This window comes from Ranitomeya variabilis, chromosome 2 (assembly GCF_051348905.1).
Source record: "Ranitomeya variabilis isolate aRanVar5 chromosome 2, aRanVar5.hap1, whole genome shotgun sequence".
In the NCBI taxonomy this organism is placed as follows: domain Eukaryota; kingdom Metazoa; phylum Chordata; class Amphibia; order Anura; family Dendrobatidae; genus Ranitomeya; species Ranitomeya variabilis.
Genome location: NC_135233.1, coordinates 847,896,138 through 847,918,403, shown reverse-complemented (window position 1 = coordinate 847,918,403; position 22,266 = coordinate 847,896,138). Strand labels below are relative to the sequence as shown.

Below are 22,266 nucleotides of genomic sequence, written 5' to 3'. Positions count from 1 at the left end.
TCCCAAGAATGATATAGAATTTATTATAGTGGTGTCTTCTTATGTGGCAGAGGGCCCTTGGGGGTCCTTTAGGCACCATGACCTACATTGTCTTCTACCTCTGCACCACCGACAGCTATGCCACGGGATATAATGACCAACTGAGAGCAGGGGTATTGAAATAATCATTGTAAGGAGAGATCAACCTGACAACTGTGTTTATGATGGATTGAAGTAAAGCTCTGCTCTCTTATTGTATATCACAACTGGGGGCAGACATAGCATTGGTGCGACCTGTGCAGCCACAGACGGGCCCAAGAAGTAAGGGAGCCCACTTTTAAAGCAGGAGGAATTGTTGATTATGGTGAGATATTAGACTGCAGAGGCCCATATATTGTTCTTGCACAGGGCAGTTTTCTGCCTATGTCTTCCCCAATAACAAGCTAATCTCTCTATAAATCATTTTTATTGTAAAGATTTATTAAAAATCATGCACACAAAAAACATAGATTTATCAGTTTCAAAACTGTGACAAATGAAAGTCTCATGTCTAGTGACATTCTTGTAAAGGTAAAGCATAGTGTTTGTGAAAGGGAATCTGTCAGCCCAAAGTAATAGTGTAAACTAAGCACATAGCCTTGAAAGGGCTGTAACTCTTATAAAAGTCTTGCACGTCATGTTTTTGCCACATTTTCTTGTGTTTTTCCCACACATTTTTGTCTGATAAAAATTCAGCATTTTACTGTCCCAGTAAATGGGATGAGTTTTCTGAAGTCTCATGCACACGTTGCTTTTTTACTGTTCAGATTTGAAGCAGTTTCAAATCTGTGACATTTAAATTCTTTCGGCTTTTTTTGCAGCGTTTTTCACCTGTTCAAATGAATGAGAAAAACGCAGCAACCAAAGAATCCAGTCCCCACGGCTGCATGATTTGCGGCTGTTAGACAATGTTTGTTAGGCAATTCCCGCATGTGTTACGGTTGTCTAAGAGAAGTTACAAGACGAGTAAAAATAATTACATTTTTACCACAAAAATTTTGTTTTAGCCCCAGATTTTATATTTTCACAAAGAGAAATAGGTAAAAATTACACAAAATGTCACACAATTTCTGCTGAACATGGAAATACCCTATATGTGGCTGTATAGTACTCGTTAGCCACACAAAGCTGTATTTGGAGCACAATTCTCCTGGAGCACAGATTTCCTAGAATTTCCATGTAGACAGGGGGTGTCTGTGTAAAACTGTACCAGGCTGACCTTACATGTTGCCAGGGTGTGCAGAATGTCACATTGGTGCAAGTGGGGTGACCGCATTACGCGATCCTTCTAACGTAATAGTGACGTCATGTGGGGTGGTGGGATGCGGGCTCATCACACTCCTCCTTTCTTTTCTTTTTTTTTTTTTTTTTAGAAATTCATTAGTATATTTGAAACATTGAACCACGATGTGACCCGAACAACCATAGTATAAACACTAACAAGTTGATGCTCCGAATAATTCACCCCATGTGGGATCTCTGCAAACATCACTTTGCATAGGTTCATAAGTTTCAACTGGTAGAGAGGAAGATGCCACTGAAACACCTTTAAAAGTATCTGTATCTCTCAGGCGTCTATCTAAATGGAGAGCAAGTGTCATAGCTTCCTCTAGTGACTGCAGCATGGAAGTGTAGGCCAGTATATCCTTAATCTGATACGAAAGTCCCTTGCAGAACTAACTCCAAAGAGCCAGGTCATTCCAGGAGGTCTCCACTGCCCAGCATCTAAACTCTGAGCTATAGTCCTCAGCTGTATGGCCTCTCTGAGCCAACTTTTGGATCATGGATTTAGCCACTGCAACTTTGTCAGTTTCATCATAAATGAGGCCAAGAACCAAGAAAAATGCCTCAACAGAGGAAAATACCAGGGAATTCTCAGGCAAAGAAAATTACCAAGCCTGTGGATCTCTATGAAGTGAAGACAAAACAATGCCTACTTGTTGACTCTCGAACCCAGTGGAGATAGGACATAGGTGAAAATATAAATTTACATGAGGTAGAAAAAAACAATGACTTACTACTGTCCCCATCGAAGCTATTTAGAACTTAACCTGGGCTTCAACTATGATGCTCTGTAGGTCTGAATGCTTCAGGACAGCAGAACATGTGAGCTGTTATTGATGCTTGATATTCGCAGTCTCCAAGGATAAAGACTGTAATTGTGTGGCCAAGGCATTTACTAGATCCATTCTGACACCTCAAAATGCACTAATGCGCTAGCTATAATGTTATGAATGTGGTTACACTCACAAATGGGTAACGGAAAAAGGAAAGTTCAAACACAGGGAGACGCCGCACCTTCACCCAACTGGTCCCTGTACAGACTATAAAGGCCTTAGCAGCACAACTGAAAACACCACCTCGTACCTAACTCCCTAAAAGGCAGTTGAGGGGTTTCTCGTACCTCCTGAGGAACTAGAGGGGAGGCCGCAACACCCTACAAGCAAGGGAAGAGGAAAGTAAGATATGAAAACCCAGCGGCATTTACACCAATTTTAAAGGGAATCTGTCACCTCAAAAATCTTATATGAGCTAAGGCCACCGGCATCAGGGGCTTATCTACAGCATTCTGTAATGCTGTAGATACGCCCACGATGTAACCTGAAAGGTAAGAAAAACAGGTTATATTATACTCACCCAGGGGCGGTCCCGGTTTGTTTCGGGTCCGATGGGCGTCGCGGTCCGGATCGGGCACCTATCTTCAAACAATGACGTCCTCTTCTTGTCTTCCTGCTGCGGCTCTGGCGCAGGCGTACTTTGTCTGCCCTGTTGAGGGCACAGCAACGTACTGCAGTGCACAGGCGCCGGGCCTCTCTGACCTTTCCCAGCGCCTGCGCCCTGCAGAACTTTGCAGACAAAGTACGCCTGCACCGGAGCCGCGGCAGGAAGACAAGAAGAGGACGTCATCTTATGAAGATGGGAGTCGCCGGACCCGGACCGCAACGCCCATCGCACCAGACCGCAGCAGGACCGCCCCTGGGTTGATATAATATAACCTGTTTTTCTTACCTTTCAGGTTACATTGGGGGCTTATCTACAGCATTACAGAATGCTGTAAATAAGCCCCTGATGCCGGTGGGCTTAGCTCATATACAATTTTTGGGGTGACAGATTCACTTTAAAAATTACTAATTTATGTGAAGTGACATTCTTTTTAATATAGCAAGGGAGAGCACACTTTGGGCTGAAAAGAATGGGCACACCAAATTTTTATTTTTTTCTTAGAATATTAGTCAGTGCCTCCTGTTGATATATTTAATTTCTGAAAAGTAGGCTTGCTCTTCATGGAAGTTGTATAAATTACTTGTTTTATTAAGTTTTATAATGTGTACTTTTATTTATTTGTTTATTTTGGGTAGGGGTTGCTCAATTTACTTAATCTTTTATTGTCCTTAACCATATAATTTAAATGTATTCCCCTTTTTTTCTGTTTTCCAATCAATTCCCTCTGCATTCACATTCTGCTGGTGACCGGCGTCTTTTGCTTTCCAGCCCCCATCTCAATCATTATTCCTCTCTGTATCGTCTTCCTTCCCTTTAATGTCATACACAGCCCTGGGCGGACGCATAGCTGACATGCCACAGCCTCTTCCAGACTGGACTCTATGGATGGAACATTACGCTAATGGTCATTGATCTAGGGAGGGTTTGCTGTGTTCTGAATTTCAATGTTTTGCGTTTCATAGTAATTGTCTGAGCAGAGGAGCTACACAACGTGCCTGTACTCAATTCAAGTGCTGGAATTGTAATGCAGCAAGAAAAACAATTACATTACTTTATGTATACCTCTACTGCATATTCCTGCAGACGTAGAAATAAGACAATGCTGTATATACGATGTGCTGCCATGGAGTAATGTTTAAGGAATCTTCTTATAACAACTCTTTGTAATGTAAGGTACACTGTTTTCTACAAATCAAGGAAATAATATAAGTTTAATTTTAAGAAAGTGCTGTCTAGGGTTTTCTATGAAAATCTTTCTATTCCATGTGGAATCTCTCTTATTACTTCCATGCACATGTGCAATCCTGTAGGAAACTAGATTACTCATAAGTCATTGTAATTACTAGGATAATAAAAGGTTCTAATTAATTTGTTGATTGAATATGCCAAATGTCTAGCCACAAGGGGCTCATAAAAATGAGTCTGTAATGCTGGTGGATGTGGACCCACTGCGCCACTGGCTGGGCTTACCCTGGAGCGCCGTGACAAAGTGGCTACCTGATCTTCACTAGTGCCCCTGATGTGAGGTTAGGCTTGGCCACGGGAGAGTTACCAGGTGTCATTCCAGGGCAGTGTCCTGATCTGCAGCAGCTGACTCACGGGTCAGAGCAGATGTGCGAGGTACAGAGGGACAAGACAGAAGAGTAGTTAGACAATCCGTTGTCAGGGCAGGCAGCACGTGTTCACAAACATAGCAGGGGTCAGGAATGGAGAGATCAGAACAGATGAGTAGACTGGGACAATAGCATAGATACACCTTAGCAGGCCACTAGCAATAAAAGACACTAGACCCTAAGCTCAGGAGAAGTGTGGAGGGCGTCACTGCCTGATATAGCACCTGCTGGTTAGTGATTGGCTGGGGAATCCAAACCCTGCAAGACACAGCAGGGTTAAATTCCTACAGGATCTGGCTGTGCCCCACTATAGGATGTGGAGACATCAGGGATATGCAGCAGACTTGGAGGTGCTGCATGAGGAGTCGGCCTGACATGAGGATAAGCAGAGCTACTGTCATGCAGCGCTCGCCCCCGGCTTCTGCAGCTCGCCGGGTGCGCGCGCGCGGCGCATTCAGCTCTGCGCGTGCGCACATCTGATTCCTCTGTTGGCACTCCTTCCTGTCCTCTCTGTCATCCTGGAGGACTGTAACCCGGAAGTAGCCCTCACGCTGGTATATAAGCTGCTTCCTGCTGCTCCTCTGTGCCTGATGATCATTTGTGTTTACAAGTGCTTCTGGTCACCTGTGGTCTCTGTGCGTTCCTAGCTTTCTGACCTTGGGACTCCTCCTTCCTCTGCAGTACCTGCCTGATTTTCCTGTGTTCCTGCTTTGTTCCTTCAGTTCCTGTTTCTCTGCGGTATCTGCCTGGCTCCTTTACCATTTCCTTGCTCCCGTCAGCCTCTGTGTCTCCATATTGTCTCGTCAGCCTCCGTGTCTCTGTAGTATTCCCATCTTCTCCCTCGTCTCAGTAGTTCCTTGCCATTCCCTCTGTTTCCTCCACTGTTTCCTTCGGTCCCTGAGTTCCTGCAGTGTACCCTTCTTATCTCAGTCGACCCTCCAGCTTCCGTGGCGATAGTCCCTCACGGGCCTGCCCCTAACGCTCCCTGTATAGGGGGTGGTCCACCTGGTCAGCTCGTCCGAGAGGGGTTCGTCGTCACGGTCCAGTGGGTCCACTCTCCGTTGTCCCTGTTTGAATCCACTCTCTCAAATGGGACTGCACTCGGATGACATCTGAGTGCAGCCTGATTCTTACAGCGTCACAGCTACAAAGCAGAGAGGAGCATGGCACTGCAAATGTGTGCGAGTTACCACTGAGACAAAGTCAGTTTCAATGAATATTTGCCCCAAATCTGTAGTTCTGTCAAATTTTATCTTCAGTAATATTTTGACCTTTGTACCTAGGAGGTATCAACCTTTCTTTGGTTCCTTGCAGTGTCCTACACAATTACATGCTATGGCGACTTGCAGTAGTCCTGAGTGAGCATCTTACCACTCCTTTCCGAGACGCACTTCACGAGTTGTCTAAGGAGATGGAGGGTTCAGAGAAACAGCTGGAGCTGGGAAAAACCTGCCTTACACAAGCCAATAAACATTTTGGGATGGCACTGGGAGCCCTGTTTGTAGAAGAGTATTTCTCATCATCCAGCAAAACTAAGGTAACTAAACATGCTTATATTTGTCCACAAAAAGGGCCGTCAAAAATGAGAAAAAAACAATAGCGTTTACAATATTTGTTTATGTGGTTACCTGATCCTGATTATCAGATACAACCAAATAATAATGGAGCAGCAAGGTGCACGCATTGCCAGCCTCTCTATTCAACTCCTTCTACTGGGGGTCTTTTGGCCAGGGTAGAATGGTGGAAATAAATCCAGTGGAAAGGTAATCATTTATGCAGAATGGAAAAGGGTCAAAAGTGGCCGGGATCACACGAGCGATGATTCTCCTTCCGAGAGAATCGGATTGAATATGATAATGACATGACTCTGATCCGAGTTTGAGCCTAGTGTAGGTTTACTGTGGTCCAATTCTCTGGGATGAGAGAATCATATAACGGGAGTAGAGAAGGCGGAGAACATAATTTCATTCGAGTGCAGTCTGATGTTTTTCACGCAGTCATAGACTTGTATGGGTGCGCATGATCCAAATTGCGGAGCCACTCAGAACATGCTGCGATTCTTTCCACAGACCGATTAGGTCTGTAAAAAAAAGACATAGATCTGCACTGCCCCATTGTAAAACATCAGAAGGCACTCGTCCAACATATACCCTTGTATGAGTTGCTTGAAGCTATAATCTTCCTCCAGTAGGTCTGGTTTCATTTTTTTCTCCTCAATTATATTCTTCAAGACGAACTTTCAGGTTGAGGTTTAATACTGGTTTATGTTATTTTTACTTTGTGCAGGTACAACAACTTGTTGAAGACATTAAGTATATACTAGACAACAGGCTGGATGAGTTAGACTGGATGGACAAAGAGACCAAAGAAGCTGCAAGGGCCAAGGTAAACGGCAAAATCCCAGTCTACATATTGCAGTATTTATCACAGCTGGGAGTTTGCACCACTTTATCCAGTCTTGACATTCTTCTGCACAAATGTCTCGTAGTCCCTCGAAGTTTTGCTGCAATATATCAGTGTACTGTAGGTAACAAATCTCATTTCACCTTGCAGCTGAAGCACATGCTGGTGATGATTGGATACCCGGATTTTCTGCTCAAGCCAGACGCAATGGATAAAGAATATGAAGTAAGCTTTAGCCTCTAATCCATGGGATTCCCATGGACTTTTAACAACACACCATCGGCTCACAGGCTTTTCACATCTTAATTGATGTGCCACTTTCCAACAAGAAAAGCTAGTGACTCTTCACTTCGGGATCATGATCCCGAGGCTACTGTTGCCTAACAGAATTCTACTACCTCATGCTAGCAAAGGTATAGCAGGGGGAATTGAGCGCTGCCAGTGTTTGTTGTGGCTCAATTAAGGAGCAATAGGTCAAAGCCTAATAAACCATGCCTGAAGTTTGGTCTATTAGACAATCTATCAGTATGAGGCCTCATTCAGACTTCCGTTTTGTTTGGCATGTGCCAAAAAAAGATACGAATGTCATCTGTGTTTTGTCCAATTAGTATTTGGTCAGTGCGTCATCGGTGCTTCATCAGAGATTTTCATGTTTGGATAAATAAACTGCAATGATAGGCACGTGGGCCTTCTGTAGACCCCCGGCTGTCATGACATCCAGTTTGTAATGCTTTTCCGGCGTGGTCATGTTAATTGCCACTGTCAGAGAATGACAGTGGCATTTGAAATGTTAACAGCCGTTGGTGGATTGCAAGTCCACCCGTGGCTGTTAGGGGCATATGACAGCTGATCAAAGCAACTGTCATGTGGATGACAAAAAGCAGGCCCAGTGCCACAGCCTGCACCAAACAGGGAGGTGGCCTATGATGTACCTATACGCCATAGGTTGTAAAGGGGTTAATTATGTAGATATTGCTATTCCCAAATTTGGAAGTTCTGTACAAAGCTTCTAGTCAAGAGCTGGACTGTGTAAAGCTGATGGTGAAGCCTATATTGTGGGAAACCCTGTGTCTCATGAAGCATAACAACATCACAAGCGCTTCGGCACACACATCGATGGAACGGCGTTGACACCGGTGCTGAGTGTAGGCTGATTATTTTACATGGGAGAATATAGTAATTGAGAAGGGATTGTCTGAGCAGTGGACAACCACTTTAAACTCTTATAAAGAAACAGGCGTAATTTGGCTTCAATGTACACACTGTACACACCGTTTTTTCATTTTTTCATTGACCTGTTCAAGGAGCCATAAGTTTGTTATTTTTTGTACATGTATCTACTTTATTAGGGCTTGGTCTTTGCAGGTTCTGTTGTATATGTCAGTGGCATGATTTAGGGGTTCATACAATCTAATGCCTAATGTTTATTAACTCTAAATTTGAATGCCTGTTCTACACCAAATTTACGTAGTTTAATGTATGTGTTATTACTTTTATTCAACAAATAGGCTGTTTGAAAAAAAAAAAACATTGTCTTTGTCACCATATCCTGAAAGCAATTACATTTAAAGTTTTTCTGGATGCGGAACTTTAAGGCTATGTGCACACGTTCAGGATTTCTTGCAGAAAATTCCTGAGAAAAACCTAAAATTTTCTGCATGAAATCTGCATACGTTTTTGCTGCGTTTTTGGTGCGTTTTTTTCCAGACTTTTCCCAATGCATTTTATAGTGGGAAATCCACAAAAAAAACGCAAAATTAATGAACATGCTACGTTTTTTATTGCGATGCGTTTTTTTCGCGGACAAAAAACGCATCATGTGCACAAAAATTGCGGAATTGATTCTAAATGATGGGATGCATATTGTATGCTTTTTTTGCAGTTTTATAGCATTTTTAATGCGAAAAATCAGCATCAGTGTGCACACAGCCTAAAAAGGCTAATTTATTTGCATTAGAAAATGTAGTGTTTCAATGGTATATGTGACTTATTGATCACTTTTTATTACACTTTTTGGGACGTGAAAAAAAACAGTAATTCTGCATTTTTTTTGCTTTATTTTTAAACACTATTCACCATTTAGTATTATTAAAGAAGTGCTCCCATCAAACTTTGCATGCCAAAACCTGTGTAAATGTGCATGTAATATAGTGTAGGTAATATACTAACTGACCGTTGTCTTGTAAATCTATATTCCTCTCTCTGACGCTCCATGGACACTTTTACTGTAAAAGTGACGTTTGGCTGATACATACAGCCTTGTGTGATCTGGTTATATTTTTCATGTACAGGTATGTTTGAGGGCTTTCTTTTTCCAGGACAAGCTGTAGATTTTACTGATACCCATTTTTGGGTACGTTTGACTTTTTATCACTTTTTATTCAACTTTTCTTGTAAGCAGGATGAATAAAAAACTGCAATTCTTTCTTTGTACTTTTTGGGATAAATAATGACATAGTTTTACAGTGCTGGCAATATAATTACAGTGATGTCCAAGTTATGTCATTTTTGATGCTTAACTAGTTTTGCATAACAATTTCACTTTTTGTTTTTTAAATAATTTGTTTACATCACATTCTGAGAGCTTAATGAGGGCTTTATTTTTGCATAACAAGGTTTTGTTTTGATTGGTACCACTTTGGGATACATTTAACTTTTTGATAATTTTTTTAATCAATGACAATTTTATTACTTTTTTACAATTTTCATCTTGTGAGATAATTGATGATGTATTTCTTTCTTATTATTTTTACAGTATTTATTAGTCACATAAGGGAACTTTAAACATGCAACTCTTTGGTCACATTATTAATACCCTGCACTATTCATATAGCCAATACATGATAAAGTCTGTCAGTATTAGGCCTCATTCAGGGCCGGCCCGAGAGATTACAGCACCCTAGGCGAAACTATTTTGTTGCACCCCTACTACTTTTAACATACCTCCCAACTTTTGAAGATGGGAAAGAGGGACAAAGTTTGCGGCACGCGAAGCGCGTCACGACAAATTTTAGGCCACACCTCTGACCACACCCATTCATAACTAGACACACCCATATCCACATCCCAACCACACCCATTTAGCACTGCTGATCACACTGTTTCATAAAGAATAATTATAAACAAAAAAATATGGCCACACATTGATCTCCATACTGTATAATGGCCACACATGATGGTCCATACTGTATAATGACCACACATGACGCTCCATACTGTATAATGGCCAAACATGATGCTCCATACTGTATAATGACCACACATGATGCTCCATACTGTATAATGGCCACACATGATGCTCCATACTGTATAATGGCCACACATGATGCTCCATACTGTATAATGACCACACATGATGCTCCATACTGTATATTGGCTGCACATGATACTTCGTACCATATTGAAATACTGCCTGTACCACGTGCCACGCCAGAGAGGCAACGGGAGATTAGGGAGGTTAATAAGTGGCTCAAGAATTGGTGTAGGAAGGAGGAGTTTGGGTTCCTGCAGAACTGGGCCGACTTCTCAGTTGGCTACAGGCTCTACGCTAGGGACGGGCTGCACCTCAATGGGGAAGGTGCAGCTGTGCTGGGGGAGAAAATGGTTAGAAGGTTGGAGGAGTGTTTAAACTAGGGAATGGGGGGAGGGTATTCATTTTATAGGTGGGGAAGATAGTGCAGATAGAGACCTGGGCACAAATAATGAAGTTGGGGGTGGCGGAGGCATGGGGGGTGGGGATAGAACAGTTAGTAATTTAAGAAATTTAAGAAAGAATAGAGGTACAGAGAGGAACATCAAGTGCATGTATACTAATGCCAGAAGCCTCGCCAACAAAATGGACGAATTAGAACTAATGTTGTTGGAACATAATTATGACATGGTGGGGATATCTGAAACATGGCTGAATGAGAGCCATGACTGGGCTGTTAACTTGCAGGGCTATAGCCTTTTCAGAAATGACCGTACAGATAAGCGAGGGGGTGGGGTGTGTCTGTTTGTAAAATCGACCTTAAAACCCATCCTGCGTGATAATATAGGTGAATCTAATGAAAATGTAGAGTCCCTGTGGGTGGAGATAAGGGGAGGGGGAAAAAATAATAAATTACTGATAGGGGTTTGTTATAAATCTCCAAAAATAATGGAAGCAATGGAGAATATCCTTGTAAAGCAAATAGATGAAGCTGCGACTCAAGGAGAAGTCATTATTATGGGGGACTTCAACTACCCTGAAATAGATTGGGGAACAGAAACCTGCAGTTCCAGTAAAGGTAATCGGTTTTTGACAACTATGAGAGACAATTACCTTTCACAACTGGTTCAGGACCCAACAAGAAGGGGGGCACTGCTAGACCTAATATTAACCAACAGGCCAGACCGCATATCAAATATAAGGGTTGGGGGTCACTTGGGGAATAGTGATCACAAAATAATAAGTTTTCATGTCTCCTTTAATAAGATGTGTAGTAGAGGGGTGACAAGGACACTAAACTTCAGGAGGGCAAATTTCCAACGGATGAGAGATGATCTTGGTGCAATTAACTGGGACGATATCCTGAGACATAAAAGTACACAAAGAAAATGGGAGACATTTATTAGCATCCTGGATAGGACCTGTGCACAGTATATACCGTATGGGAATAAACATACCAGAAATAGGAGGAAACCAATATGGCTAAATAGAGCTGTAAGGGGCGCAATAAGGGACAAAAAGAAAGCATTTAGAGAATTAAAGGAAGTAGGTAGTGAGGAGCCATTAAATAAATACAAAAAATTAAATAAATTATGTAAAAAGCAAATCAAGGCAGCAAAGATTGAGACAGAGAGACTCATTGCTAGAGAGAGCAAAAATAACCCCAAAATATTCTTTAACTACATAAATAGTAAGAAACTAAAAAATGATAGTGTTGGCCCCCTTAAAAATAGTCTGGGTGAAATGGTGGATGAGGATGAGGAAAAAGCCAATATGCTAAATGACTTTTTTTCATCAGTATTTACAAAAGAAAATCCCATGGCAGCCAATATGACTAGTGATAATAATTCCCAATTTAATGTTACCTGCTTAACCCAGCAGGAAGTACGGCGGCGTCTAAAAATCACAAAAATTGACAAATCTCCGGGCCCGGATGGAATCCACCCCCGAGTACTGCAGGAATTAAGTACAATCATTGATAGACCATTATTTTTAATCTTTAAAGAGTCCATAATAACAGGGTCTGTACCACAGGACTGGCGTATAGCAAATATGGTGCCAATATTGAAAAAGGGGACAAAAACTGAACTCGGAAATTATAGGCCAGTAAGCTTAACCTCTACTGTGGGTAAAATCCTGGAGGGCATTCTAAGGGATGCTATACTGGAGTATCTGAAGAGGAATAACCTCATGACCCAGTATCAGCACGGGTTTACTAGGGACCGATCATGTCAGACTAATTTGATCAGCTTCTATGAAGAGGTAAGTTCCGGTCTGGACCAAGGGAACCCAGTAGATGTAGTGTATATGGACTTTTCAAAAGCTTTTGATACGGTGCCACACAAAAGGTTGATACATAAAAAGAGAATAATGGGGATAGGGGAAAATATGTGCAAGTGGGTTGAGAGTTGGCTCAGGGATAGGAAACAAAGGGTGGTTATTAATGGAGCACGCTCAGACTGGGTCATGGTTAGTAGTGGGGTACCATAGGGGTCAGTATTGGGCCCTCTTCTTTTTAACATATTTATTAATGACCTTGTAGGGGGCATTCAGAGTAGAATTTCAATATTTGCAGATGACACTAAACTCTGCAGGGTAATCAATACAGGTGAGGACAATTTTATATTACAGGCTGATTTATGTAAGCTAGAAGCTTGGGCTGATAAATGGCAAATGAGCTTTAATGGGGATAAATGTAAGGTCATGCACTTGGGTAGAAGTAATAAGATGTATAACTACCGTATATACTCGAGTATAAGCTGACCCGAGTATAAGCCGACCCCCCTAATTTTGCCACAAAAAACTGGGAAAACTTATTGACTCGAGTATAAGCCTAGGGTGGAAAATGCAGCAGGTACCGGTGAATTTCAAAATTAAAAATAGATACTCCATACTGTTCATTATGGCCCCATAGATGCTCCACATAAAGCTGTGCCACATATAATGCTCTGCACCGTTCATTATGGCCCCATAGATGCTCCACATAAAGCTGTGCCATATATACAATGCTCTGCACCATTGCCCCATAGATACTCCACATAAAGCTGTGCCATATATACAATGCTCTGCACCGTTGCCCCATAGCTGTGCCATATATATAATGCTCTGCACCGTTGCCCCATAGCTGTGCCATATATATAATGCTCTGCACCGTTGCCCCATAGCTGTGCCATATAGTGCTCTGCACCGTTGCCCCATAGCTGTGCCATATATATAATGCTCTGCACCGTTGCCCCATAGCTGTGCCATATAGTGCTCTGCACCATTGCCCCATAGCTGTGCCATATAGTGCTCTGCACCATTCATTATTTCCCCATAGCTGTGCCATATAGTGCTCTGCACCGTTGCCCCATAGCTGTGCCATATAGTGCTCTGCACCGTTGCCCCATAGCTGTGCCATATAGTGCTCTGCACCGTTGCCCCATAGCTGTGCCATATAGTGCTCTGCACCGTTGCCCCATAGCTGTGCCATATAGTGCTCTGCACCGTTGCCCCATAGCTGTGCCATATAGTGCTCTGCACCGTTGCCCCATAGCTGTGCCATATAGTGCTCTGCACCGTTGCCCCATAGCTGTGCCATATAGTGCTCTGCACCATTGCCCCATAGCTGTGCCATATATATAGTGCTCTGCACCGTTGCCCCATAGCTGTGCCATACAGTGCTCTGCACCATTGCCCCATAGCTGTGCCATATATATAGTGCTCTGCACCGTTGCCCCATAGCTGTGCCATATAGTGCTCTGCACCATTGCCCCATAGCTGTGCCATACAGTGCTCTGCACCATTATTGCCCCATAGCTGTGCCATATAGTGCTCTGCACCGTTGCCCCATAGCTGTGCCATATAGTGCTCTGCACCGTTGCCCCATAGCTGTGCCATATAGTGCTCTGCACCGTTGCCCCATAGCTGTGCCATATAGTGCTCTGCACCGTTGCCCCATAGCTGTGCCATATAGTGCTCTGCACCGTTGCCCCATAGCTGTGCCATATAGTGCTCTGCACCATTGCCCCATAGCTGTGCCATATATATAGTGCTCTGCACCGTTGCCCCATAGCTGTGCCATATAGTGCTCTGCACCGTTGCCCCGTAGCTGTGCCATATAGTGCTCTGCACCGTTGCCCCATAGCTGTGCCATATAGTGCTCTGCACCATTATTGCCCCATAGCTGTGCCATATAGTGCTCTGCACCGTTGCCCCATAGCTGTGCCATATAGTGCTCTGCACCATTGCCCCATAGCTGTGCCATATAGTGCTCTGCACCGTTCATAATTGCCCCATAGCTGTGCCATATAGTGCTCTGCACCGTCCATTATTGCCCCATAGCTGCTGCTGCTGCTGCAATAAAAAAAAAACAAAAACACATACTCACCTGTCTTGCTTGCAGCTCCTCGGCGCCATCTTCCCGGCGTCTCTCCGCACTGACTGATCAGGCAGAGGGCGGCGCGCACACTATATGCGTCATCGCGCCCTCTGCCTGAACAGTCAGAGCGGAGAGACGCCGGGAAGATGGCGCGACGCCCGGCGTGTGGAACGAGGACAGGTGAATATGCGATACTTACCTGCTCCCGGCGTCCCGCTCCTTCCCCCGGACAGCTGGTCTTCGGTGCCGCAGCCTCTTTCTCTATCAGCGGTCACCGGCACCGCTTCATTAGAGAAATGAATAGGCGGCTCCGCCCCTATGGGAGGTGGAGCAGCCTATTCATTTCTCTAATGAGCGGTCCCACGTGACCGCTCAGGGGAAGAGGCTGCGGCACCGAAGACAGTGTGACAGGCAGGGGGAGCATCAGGATCGCCGGGACTAGGTAAGTATATGACAGTGCTCACCCGCCGACCCCACCACCGATCATGACTCGAGTATAAGCCGAGAGGGGCACTTTCAGCCCAAAAATTTGGGCTGAAAATCTCGGCTTATACTCGAGTATATACGGTATGTGCTTAATTCTAAAACTCTGGGCAAAACCGTCAATGAAAAAGACCTGGGTGTATGGGTGGATGACAAACTCATATTCAGTGGCCAGTGTCAGGCAGCTGCTACAAAGGCAAATAAAATAATGGGATGCATTAAAAGAGGCATAGATGCTCATGAGGAGAACATAATTTTACCTCTATACAAGTCACTAGTGCGACCACACTTAGAATACTGTGCATAGTTCTGGTCTCCGGTGTATAAAAAAGACATAGCTGAACTGGAGCGGGTGCAGAGAAGAGTGACCAAGGTTATTAGAGGACTGGGGGGTCTGCCATACCAAGATAGGTTATTACACTTGGGGCTATTTAGTTTGGAAAAACGAAGACTAAGGGGTGATCTTATGTTAATGTATAAATATATGAGGGGACAGTACAAAGACCTTTCTGCTGATCTTTTTAATCATAGACCGGTGACAGGGACAAGGGGGCATCCTCTACGTCTGGAGGAAAAAAGGTTTAAGCATAATAACAGACGCGGATTCTTTACTGTAAGAGCAGTGAGACTATGGAACTCTCTGCCGTATGATGTTGTAATGAGTGACTCATTGCTTCAATTTAAGAGGGGACTGGATACCTTTCTGGAAAAGTATAATATTACAGGGTATATATATTAGATTCCTTGATAAGGCGTTGATCCAGGGAACTAGTCTGATTGCCGTATGTGGGGTCGGGAAGGAATTTTTTTCCCCATGATGGAGCTTACTCTTACCACATGGGGTTTTTTTGCCTTCCCCTGGATCAACATGTTAGGGCATGCTAGGCTATGGGTTGAACTAGATGGACTTAAAGTCTTCCTTCAACCTTAATAACTATGTATCTATGTAACTATGTAACTATGTAATGGCCACACATAGCTACTCCTACACACGCCGCTGCGCTCCGTACACACGCGCTCTGCTCCATACACCTCGTACACACGCGGCTCCGCTCCGTACACCTCGTACACATTTAGCTCTGCTCCATACACCTCATACACGCACAACTCCGCTCCTTACACCTCATACACACAGCTCCACTCTGTACACCTCATACACACACAGCTCCGCTCCATAGGAAGAGAACCAGGAGGTGGCAGTGTACTTAACCCCTTCATGACCTTGCCGTTTTTTGCAATTCTGACCAGTGTCCCTTTATGAGGTAATAACTCAGGAACGCTTCAACGGATCCTAGCGATTCTGAGATTGTTTTTTCGTGACATATTGGGCTTCATGTTAGTGGTAAATTTAGGTAGATAATTTCTGAGTTTATTTGTGAAAAAAACGGAAATTTGGCAAAAATTTTGAAAATTTCGCAATTTTCACATTTTGAATTTTTATTCTGTTAAACCAGAGAGTTATGTGACACAAAATAGTTAATAAATAACATTTCCCACATGTCTACTTTACATCAGCACAATTTTGGAAACAAATTTTTTTTTTGCTAGGAAGTTATAAGGGTTAAAATTTGACCAGTGATTTCTCATTTTTACAACAAAATTTACAAAACCATTTTTTTTAGGGATCACCTCACATTTGAAGTCAGTTTGAGGGTTCTATATGGCTGAAAATACCCAAAAGTGACACCATTCTAAAAACTGCACCCCTCAAGGTGCTCAAAACCACATTCAAGAAGTTTATTAACCCTTCAGGTGTTTCACAGCAGCAGAAGCAACATGGAAGTAAAAAATGAACATTTAACTTTTTAGTCACAAAAATGATATTTTAGCAAAAAATTTTTTATTTTCCCAAGGGTAAAAGGAGAAACTGGACCACGGACGTTGTTGTCCAATTTGTCCTGAGTACGCTGATACCTCATATGTGGGGGTAAACCACTGTTTGGGCGCACGGCAGGGCTCGGAAGGGAAGGAGCGCCATTTGACTTTTTCAATGAAAAATTGGCTCCAATCTTTAGCGGACACCATGTCGCGTTTGGAGAGCCCCCGTGTGCCTAAACATTGGAGCTCCCCCACAAGTGACCCCATTTTGGAAACTAGACCCCCCAAGGAACTTATCTAGAAGCATAGTGAGCACTTTAAACCCCCAGGTGCTTCACAAATTGATCCGTAAAAATGAAAAAGTACTTTTTTTTCACGAAAAAATTATTTTAGCCTCAATTTTTTCATTTTCACTTGGGCAACAGGATAAAATGGATCCTAAATTTTGTTGGGCAATTTCTCCTGAGTACACCAATACCTCACATGTGGGGGTAAACCACTGTTTGGGCACATGGTAAGGCTCGGAAGGGAAGGAGCGCCATTTGACTTTTTGAATGAAAAATTATCTCCATCGTTAGCGGACACCATGTCGCGTTTGGAAAGCCCCTGTGTGCCTAAACATTGGAGCTCCTCCACAAGTGACCCCATTTTGGAAAGTAGACCCCCCAAGGAACTCATCTAGAGGCATAGTGAGCACTTTAAACCCCCAGGTGCTTCACAAATTGATCCGCAAAAATGAAAAAGTACTTTTTTTTCACACAAAATTTCTTTTAGCCTCAATTCTTTCATTTTCACATGGGCAACAGGATAAAATGGATCCTAAAATTTGTTGGGCAATTTCTCCTGAGTATGCCGATACCTCATATGTGGGGGTAAACCACTGTTTGGGTGCACGGCAAGGCTCGGAAGGGGAGGCGTGCCATTTGACTTTTTGAATGGAAAATTAGCTCCAATCGTTAGCGGACACCATGTCGCGTTTGGAGAGCCCCTGTGTGCCTAAACATTGGAGCTCCCCTACAAGTGACCCCATTTTGGAAACTAGACCCCCCAAGGAACTTATCTAGATGCATAGTAAACACTTATAACCCCCAGGTGCTTCACAGAAGTTTATAACGCAGAGCCGTGAAAATAAAAAAATAATTTTTCTTTCCTCAAAAATGATTTTTAGCCCAGAATTTTTTATTTTCCCAAGGGTAATAGGAGAAATTGGACCCCAAATGTTGTTCTCCAGTTTGTCCTGAGTACGATGATACCCCATATGTGGGGGTAAACCACTGTTTGGGCGCACGGCAGGGCTCGGAAGGGAAGGCACGCCATTTGGCTTTTTGAATGGAAAATTAGCTCCAATCATTAGCGGACACCATGTCGCGTTTGGAGAGCCCCTGTGTGCCTAAACATTGGAGCTCCCGCACAAGTGGCCCCATTTTGGAAACTAGACCTCCCAAGGAACTAATCTAGATGTGTGGTGAGCACTTTGAACCCCCAAGTGCTTCACAGAAGTTTATAACGCAGAGCCATGAAAATAAAAAATAATTTTTCTTTTCTCAAAAATGATTTTTTAGCCCACAATTTTTTATTTTCCCAAGGGTAATAGGAGAAATTGGACCCCAAAAGTTGTTTTCCAGTTTCTCCTGAGTACGATGATACCCCATATGTGGGGGTAAACCACTGTTTTGGCACACGTCGGGGTTCGGAAGGGAAGTAGTGACGTTTTGAAATGCAGACTTTGATGGAATGCTCTGCGGGCGTCAGGTTGCGTTTGCAGAGCCCCTGATGTGCCTAAACAGTAGGAACTCCCCACAATTGACTCCATTTTGGAAACTAGACCCCCAAGGGAACTTATCTAGATGTGTAGTGAGCACTTTGAACCCCCAAGTGCTTCACAGAAGTTTATAACGCAGAGCCGTGAAAATAATAAATGTGTTTCCTTTCCTCAAAAATATTTTTTTAGCCCAGAATTTTTTATTTTTGCAAGAGTAACAGGAGAAATTGGACCCCAAAAGTTGTTGTCCAGTTTCTCCTGAGTACACTGATACCCCATATGTGGGGGTAAACCACTGTTTGGGTACATGCCGGGGCTCGGAAGGGAAGTAGTGACGTTTTGGAATGCAGACTTTGATGGAATGGTCTGCGGGCATCATGTTACGTTTGCAGAGCCCCTGATATGCCTAAACAGTAGAAACCCCCCACAAGTGACCCCATTTTGGAAACTAGACCCCCCAAGGAACTTATCTAGATGTGTGGTGAGCATGTTCAACCCCCAAGTGCTTCACAGAAGTTTACAACGCAGAGCCGTGAAAATAAAAAATCATTTTTCTTTCCTCAAAAAATATGTTTTAGCAAGCAATTTTTTATTTTCACAAGGGTAACAGGAGAATTTGGACCCCAATATTTGTTGCCCAGTTTGTTGTGAGTACGCTGATACCCCATATGTGGGGGTAAACCACTGTTTGGGCACACGTCAGGGCTCGGAAGGGAAGTAGTTACATTTGAAATGCAGACTTTGATGGAATGGTCTGCGGGCGTCACATTGCATTTGCAGAGCCCCTGATGTGCCTAAACAGTAGAAACACCCCACAAGTGACCCCATTTTGGAAACTAGACCCCCGAAGGAACTTATCTAGATGTGTGGTGAGCACTTTCAACCCCCAAGTGCTTCACAGAAGTTTATAACGCAGAGCCGTGAAAATAAAAAATAATTGTTCTTTCCTCAAAAATTATGTTTTAGCAAGTAATTTTTTATTTTTGCAAGGGTAACAGGAGAAATTGGACCCCAACAGTTGTTGCCCAGTTTGTCCTGAGTACGCTGGTACCCCAAATGTGGGGGTAAACCACTGTTTGGGCGCACGTCGGGGCTTGGAAGGGCGGGAGCACCATTTGACTTTTTGAACGCAAGATTGGCTGGAATCAATGGTTGCGCCATGTTGCGTTTGGAGACCCCTGATGTGCCTAAAACAGTGGAAACCCCTCAATTCTAACTTCAACACTTACCCCAACACACCCCTAATCCTAATCCCAACTGTAGCCATAACCCTAATCACAACCCTAACCCCAACACACCCCTAACCACAACCCTAACCGCAACACAACCGTAACCCTAATTCCAACCCTAATCCTAACCCTAATCCCAACCGTAACCCTAATCCCAACCCTAACCACAACTGTAACCCCAACACACCCCTAACCCTATCCGTAACCCTAACCACAAGCCTATTCTTAACCCTATTTCCAACCCTAGCCCTAATTCCAACCCTAACCCTAAGGGTATGTGCCCACGTTGCGGATTCGTGTGAGATTTTTCCTCACGATTTTTGAAAAATCTGCAGGTAAAAGGCACTGCGTTTTGCCTGCGGATTTACAGCAGATTTCCAGTGTTTTTTTGTGCGGATTTCACCTGCGGATTCCTATTGAGGAACAGGTGTAAACCGCTGCGGAATCCGCACAAAGAATTGACATGCTGCGGAAAATACAATGCAGCATTTCTGCACGGAATTTTCCGCACCATGGGCACAGCAGATTTGGTTTTCCTTAGGTGTACATGGTACTGTAAACCTGATGGAAAACTGCTTCGAATTCGCAGCGGCCAATCCGCTGCGGATCCGCGGCCAATCCGCTGCCAATCCGCTGCGGATCCGCGGCCAATCCGCTGCCAATCCGCTGCGGATCCGCGGCCAATCCGCTGCGGATCCGCTGCGGATCCGCGGCCAATCCGCGGCCAATCCGCTGCGGATCCGCTGCGGATCCGCGGCCAATCCGCTGCCGATCCGCTGCGGATCCGCGGCCAATCCGCTGCCGATCCGCTGCGGATCCGCGGCCAATCCGCTGCGGATCCGCGGCCAATCCGCTGCGGATCCGCTGCCGATCCGCTGCGGATCCGCGGCCGATCCGCTGCCGATCCGCTGCAGATCCGCGGCCAATCTGCTGCGGATCCACTGCGGATCCGCGGCCGATCCGCTGCGGATCCGCGGCCGATCCGCTGCAGATCCGCGGCCGATCCGCTGCGGATCCGCGGCCGATCCGCTGCGATCCGCGGCCGATCCGCTGCGGATCCGCGGCCGATCCGCTCTGTGTGCACATGCCATAACCCTACCCCTAACCCTAACCCTACCCGTAACCCTAACCCTACCCCTAACCCTACCCCTAGTTCTAACCCTAACCCTAGTGGTAAAAGAAAAAAAAATATTTTCTTTATTTTATTATTGTCCCTACCTATGGGGGTGATAAAGGGGGGGGTTTATTTATTATTTTTTTATTTTGATCGCTGTGGTAGAACCTACCACAGCGATCAAAATGTACCTGTAACGAATCTGCCAGCCTGCAGATTCGGCGGGCGTACTGAGCATGCGCCCGCCATTTTCCAAGATGGCGGCGCCCAGCGAGGAGACGGCCGGACACCGGGAGGATCGGTAAGTATGAGGGGGTGGTGGGGGGGTGGATCGGAGCACAGGGGGGGGGATCGGAGGACGGGGGAGCGGACAGGAGCACGGGTGTTATGACCCCAATGGCGAGGGTCTCAGAGGAACGTGGAAGTCTGCAGAATACAAAAATCCAGCTCATAGGGCAGTGGTAACTGGGTTGACCATATATCTACTCCTAACGCCAACACTAGAAGTAGCCGGGAATCATTCCTACGTTGATTCTAGATGACACGCGCCAGCCGGAGAATCTAGCTACCCCTAGTAGAGGAAAACAAAGACCTTTCTTGCCTCCAGAGAAGGGGACCCCAAAGCTGGATAGAAGCCCCCCACAAATAATGACGGTGAGGTAAGAGGAAATGACAAACACAGAAATGAACCAGATTTAGCACAGAGAGGCCCGCTTACTGATAGCAGAATAAAGAAAGGTAACTTATATGGTCAACAAAAACCCTATCAAAATCCACACTGGAAATTCAAGAACCCCCGAACCGTCTAACGGTCCGGGGGGAGAACACCAGCCCCCTAGAGCTTCCAGCAAAGGTCAGGATATAGATTTGGAACAAGCTGGACAAAAATACAAAACCAAAACAAATAGCAAAAAGCAAAAGGCAGACTTAGCTGATATAACTGGAACCAGGATCAGTAGACAAGAGCACAGCAGACTAGCTCTGATAACTACGTTGCCAGGCATTGAACTGAAGGTCCAGGGAGCTTATATAGCAACACCCCTAACTAACGACCCAGGTGCGGATAAAAGGAATGACAGACAAACCAGAGTCAAAAAACTAGTAACCACTAGAGGGAGCAAAAAGCAAATTCACAACAGTACCCCCCCCTTAGTGAGGGGTCACCGAACCCTCACCACGACCACCAGGGCGATCAGGATGAGCGGCATGAAAGGCACGAACCAAATCGGCCGCATGAACATCAGAGGCGACCACCCAGGAATTATCCTCCTGACCATAGCCCTTCCACTTGACCAGGTACTGAAGCCTCCGCCTGGAGAGGCGAGAATCCAAGATCTTCTCCACCACGTACTCCAACTCGCCCTCAACCAACACCGGAGCAGGAGGCTCAGCAGAAGGAACTACAGGCACAATGTACCGCCGCAACAAGGACCTATGAAATACATTGTGAATAGCAAACGACACAGGAAGATCCAGACGAAAAGATACAGGATTAAGGATTTCCAATATCTTGTAAGGCCCAATAAAACGAGGTTTAAATTTGGGAGAGGAG

At 44.5% G+C, this 22,266-nt stretch overlaps 1 protein-coding gene across 1 annotated transcript in view; it reads left to right on the top strand.

Moving 5' to 3' along the window:
* Positions 1-22,266, top strand: part of ECEL1 (endothelin converting enzyme like 1) — a 152,935-nt gene that overhangs the window by 79,718 nt on the left and 50,951 nt on the right. Inside the window, exons 7-9 of the mRNA XM_077290204.1 lie at positions 5,670-5,892; positions 6,642-6,740; positions 6,909-6,983. Coding sequence (XP_077146319.1) covers positions 5,670-5,892; positions 6,642-6,740; positions 6,909-6,983 — 397 coding nt within the window. The remainder of the gene's footprint in view (positions 1-5,669; positions 5,893-6,641; positions 6,741-6,908; positions 6,984-22,266) is intronic.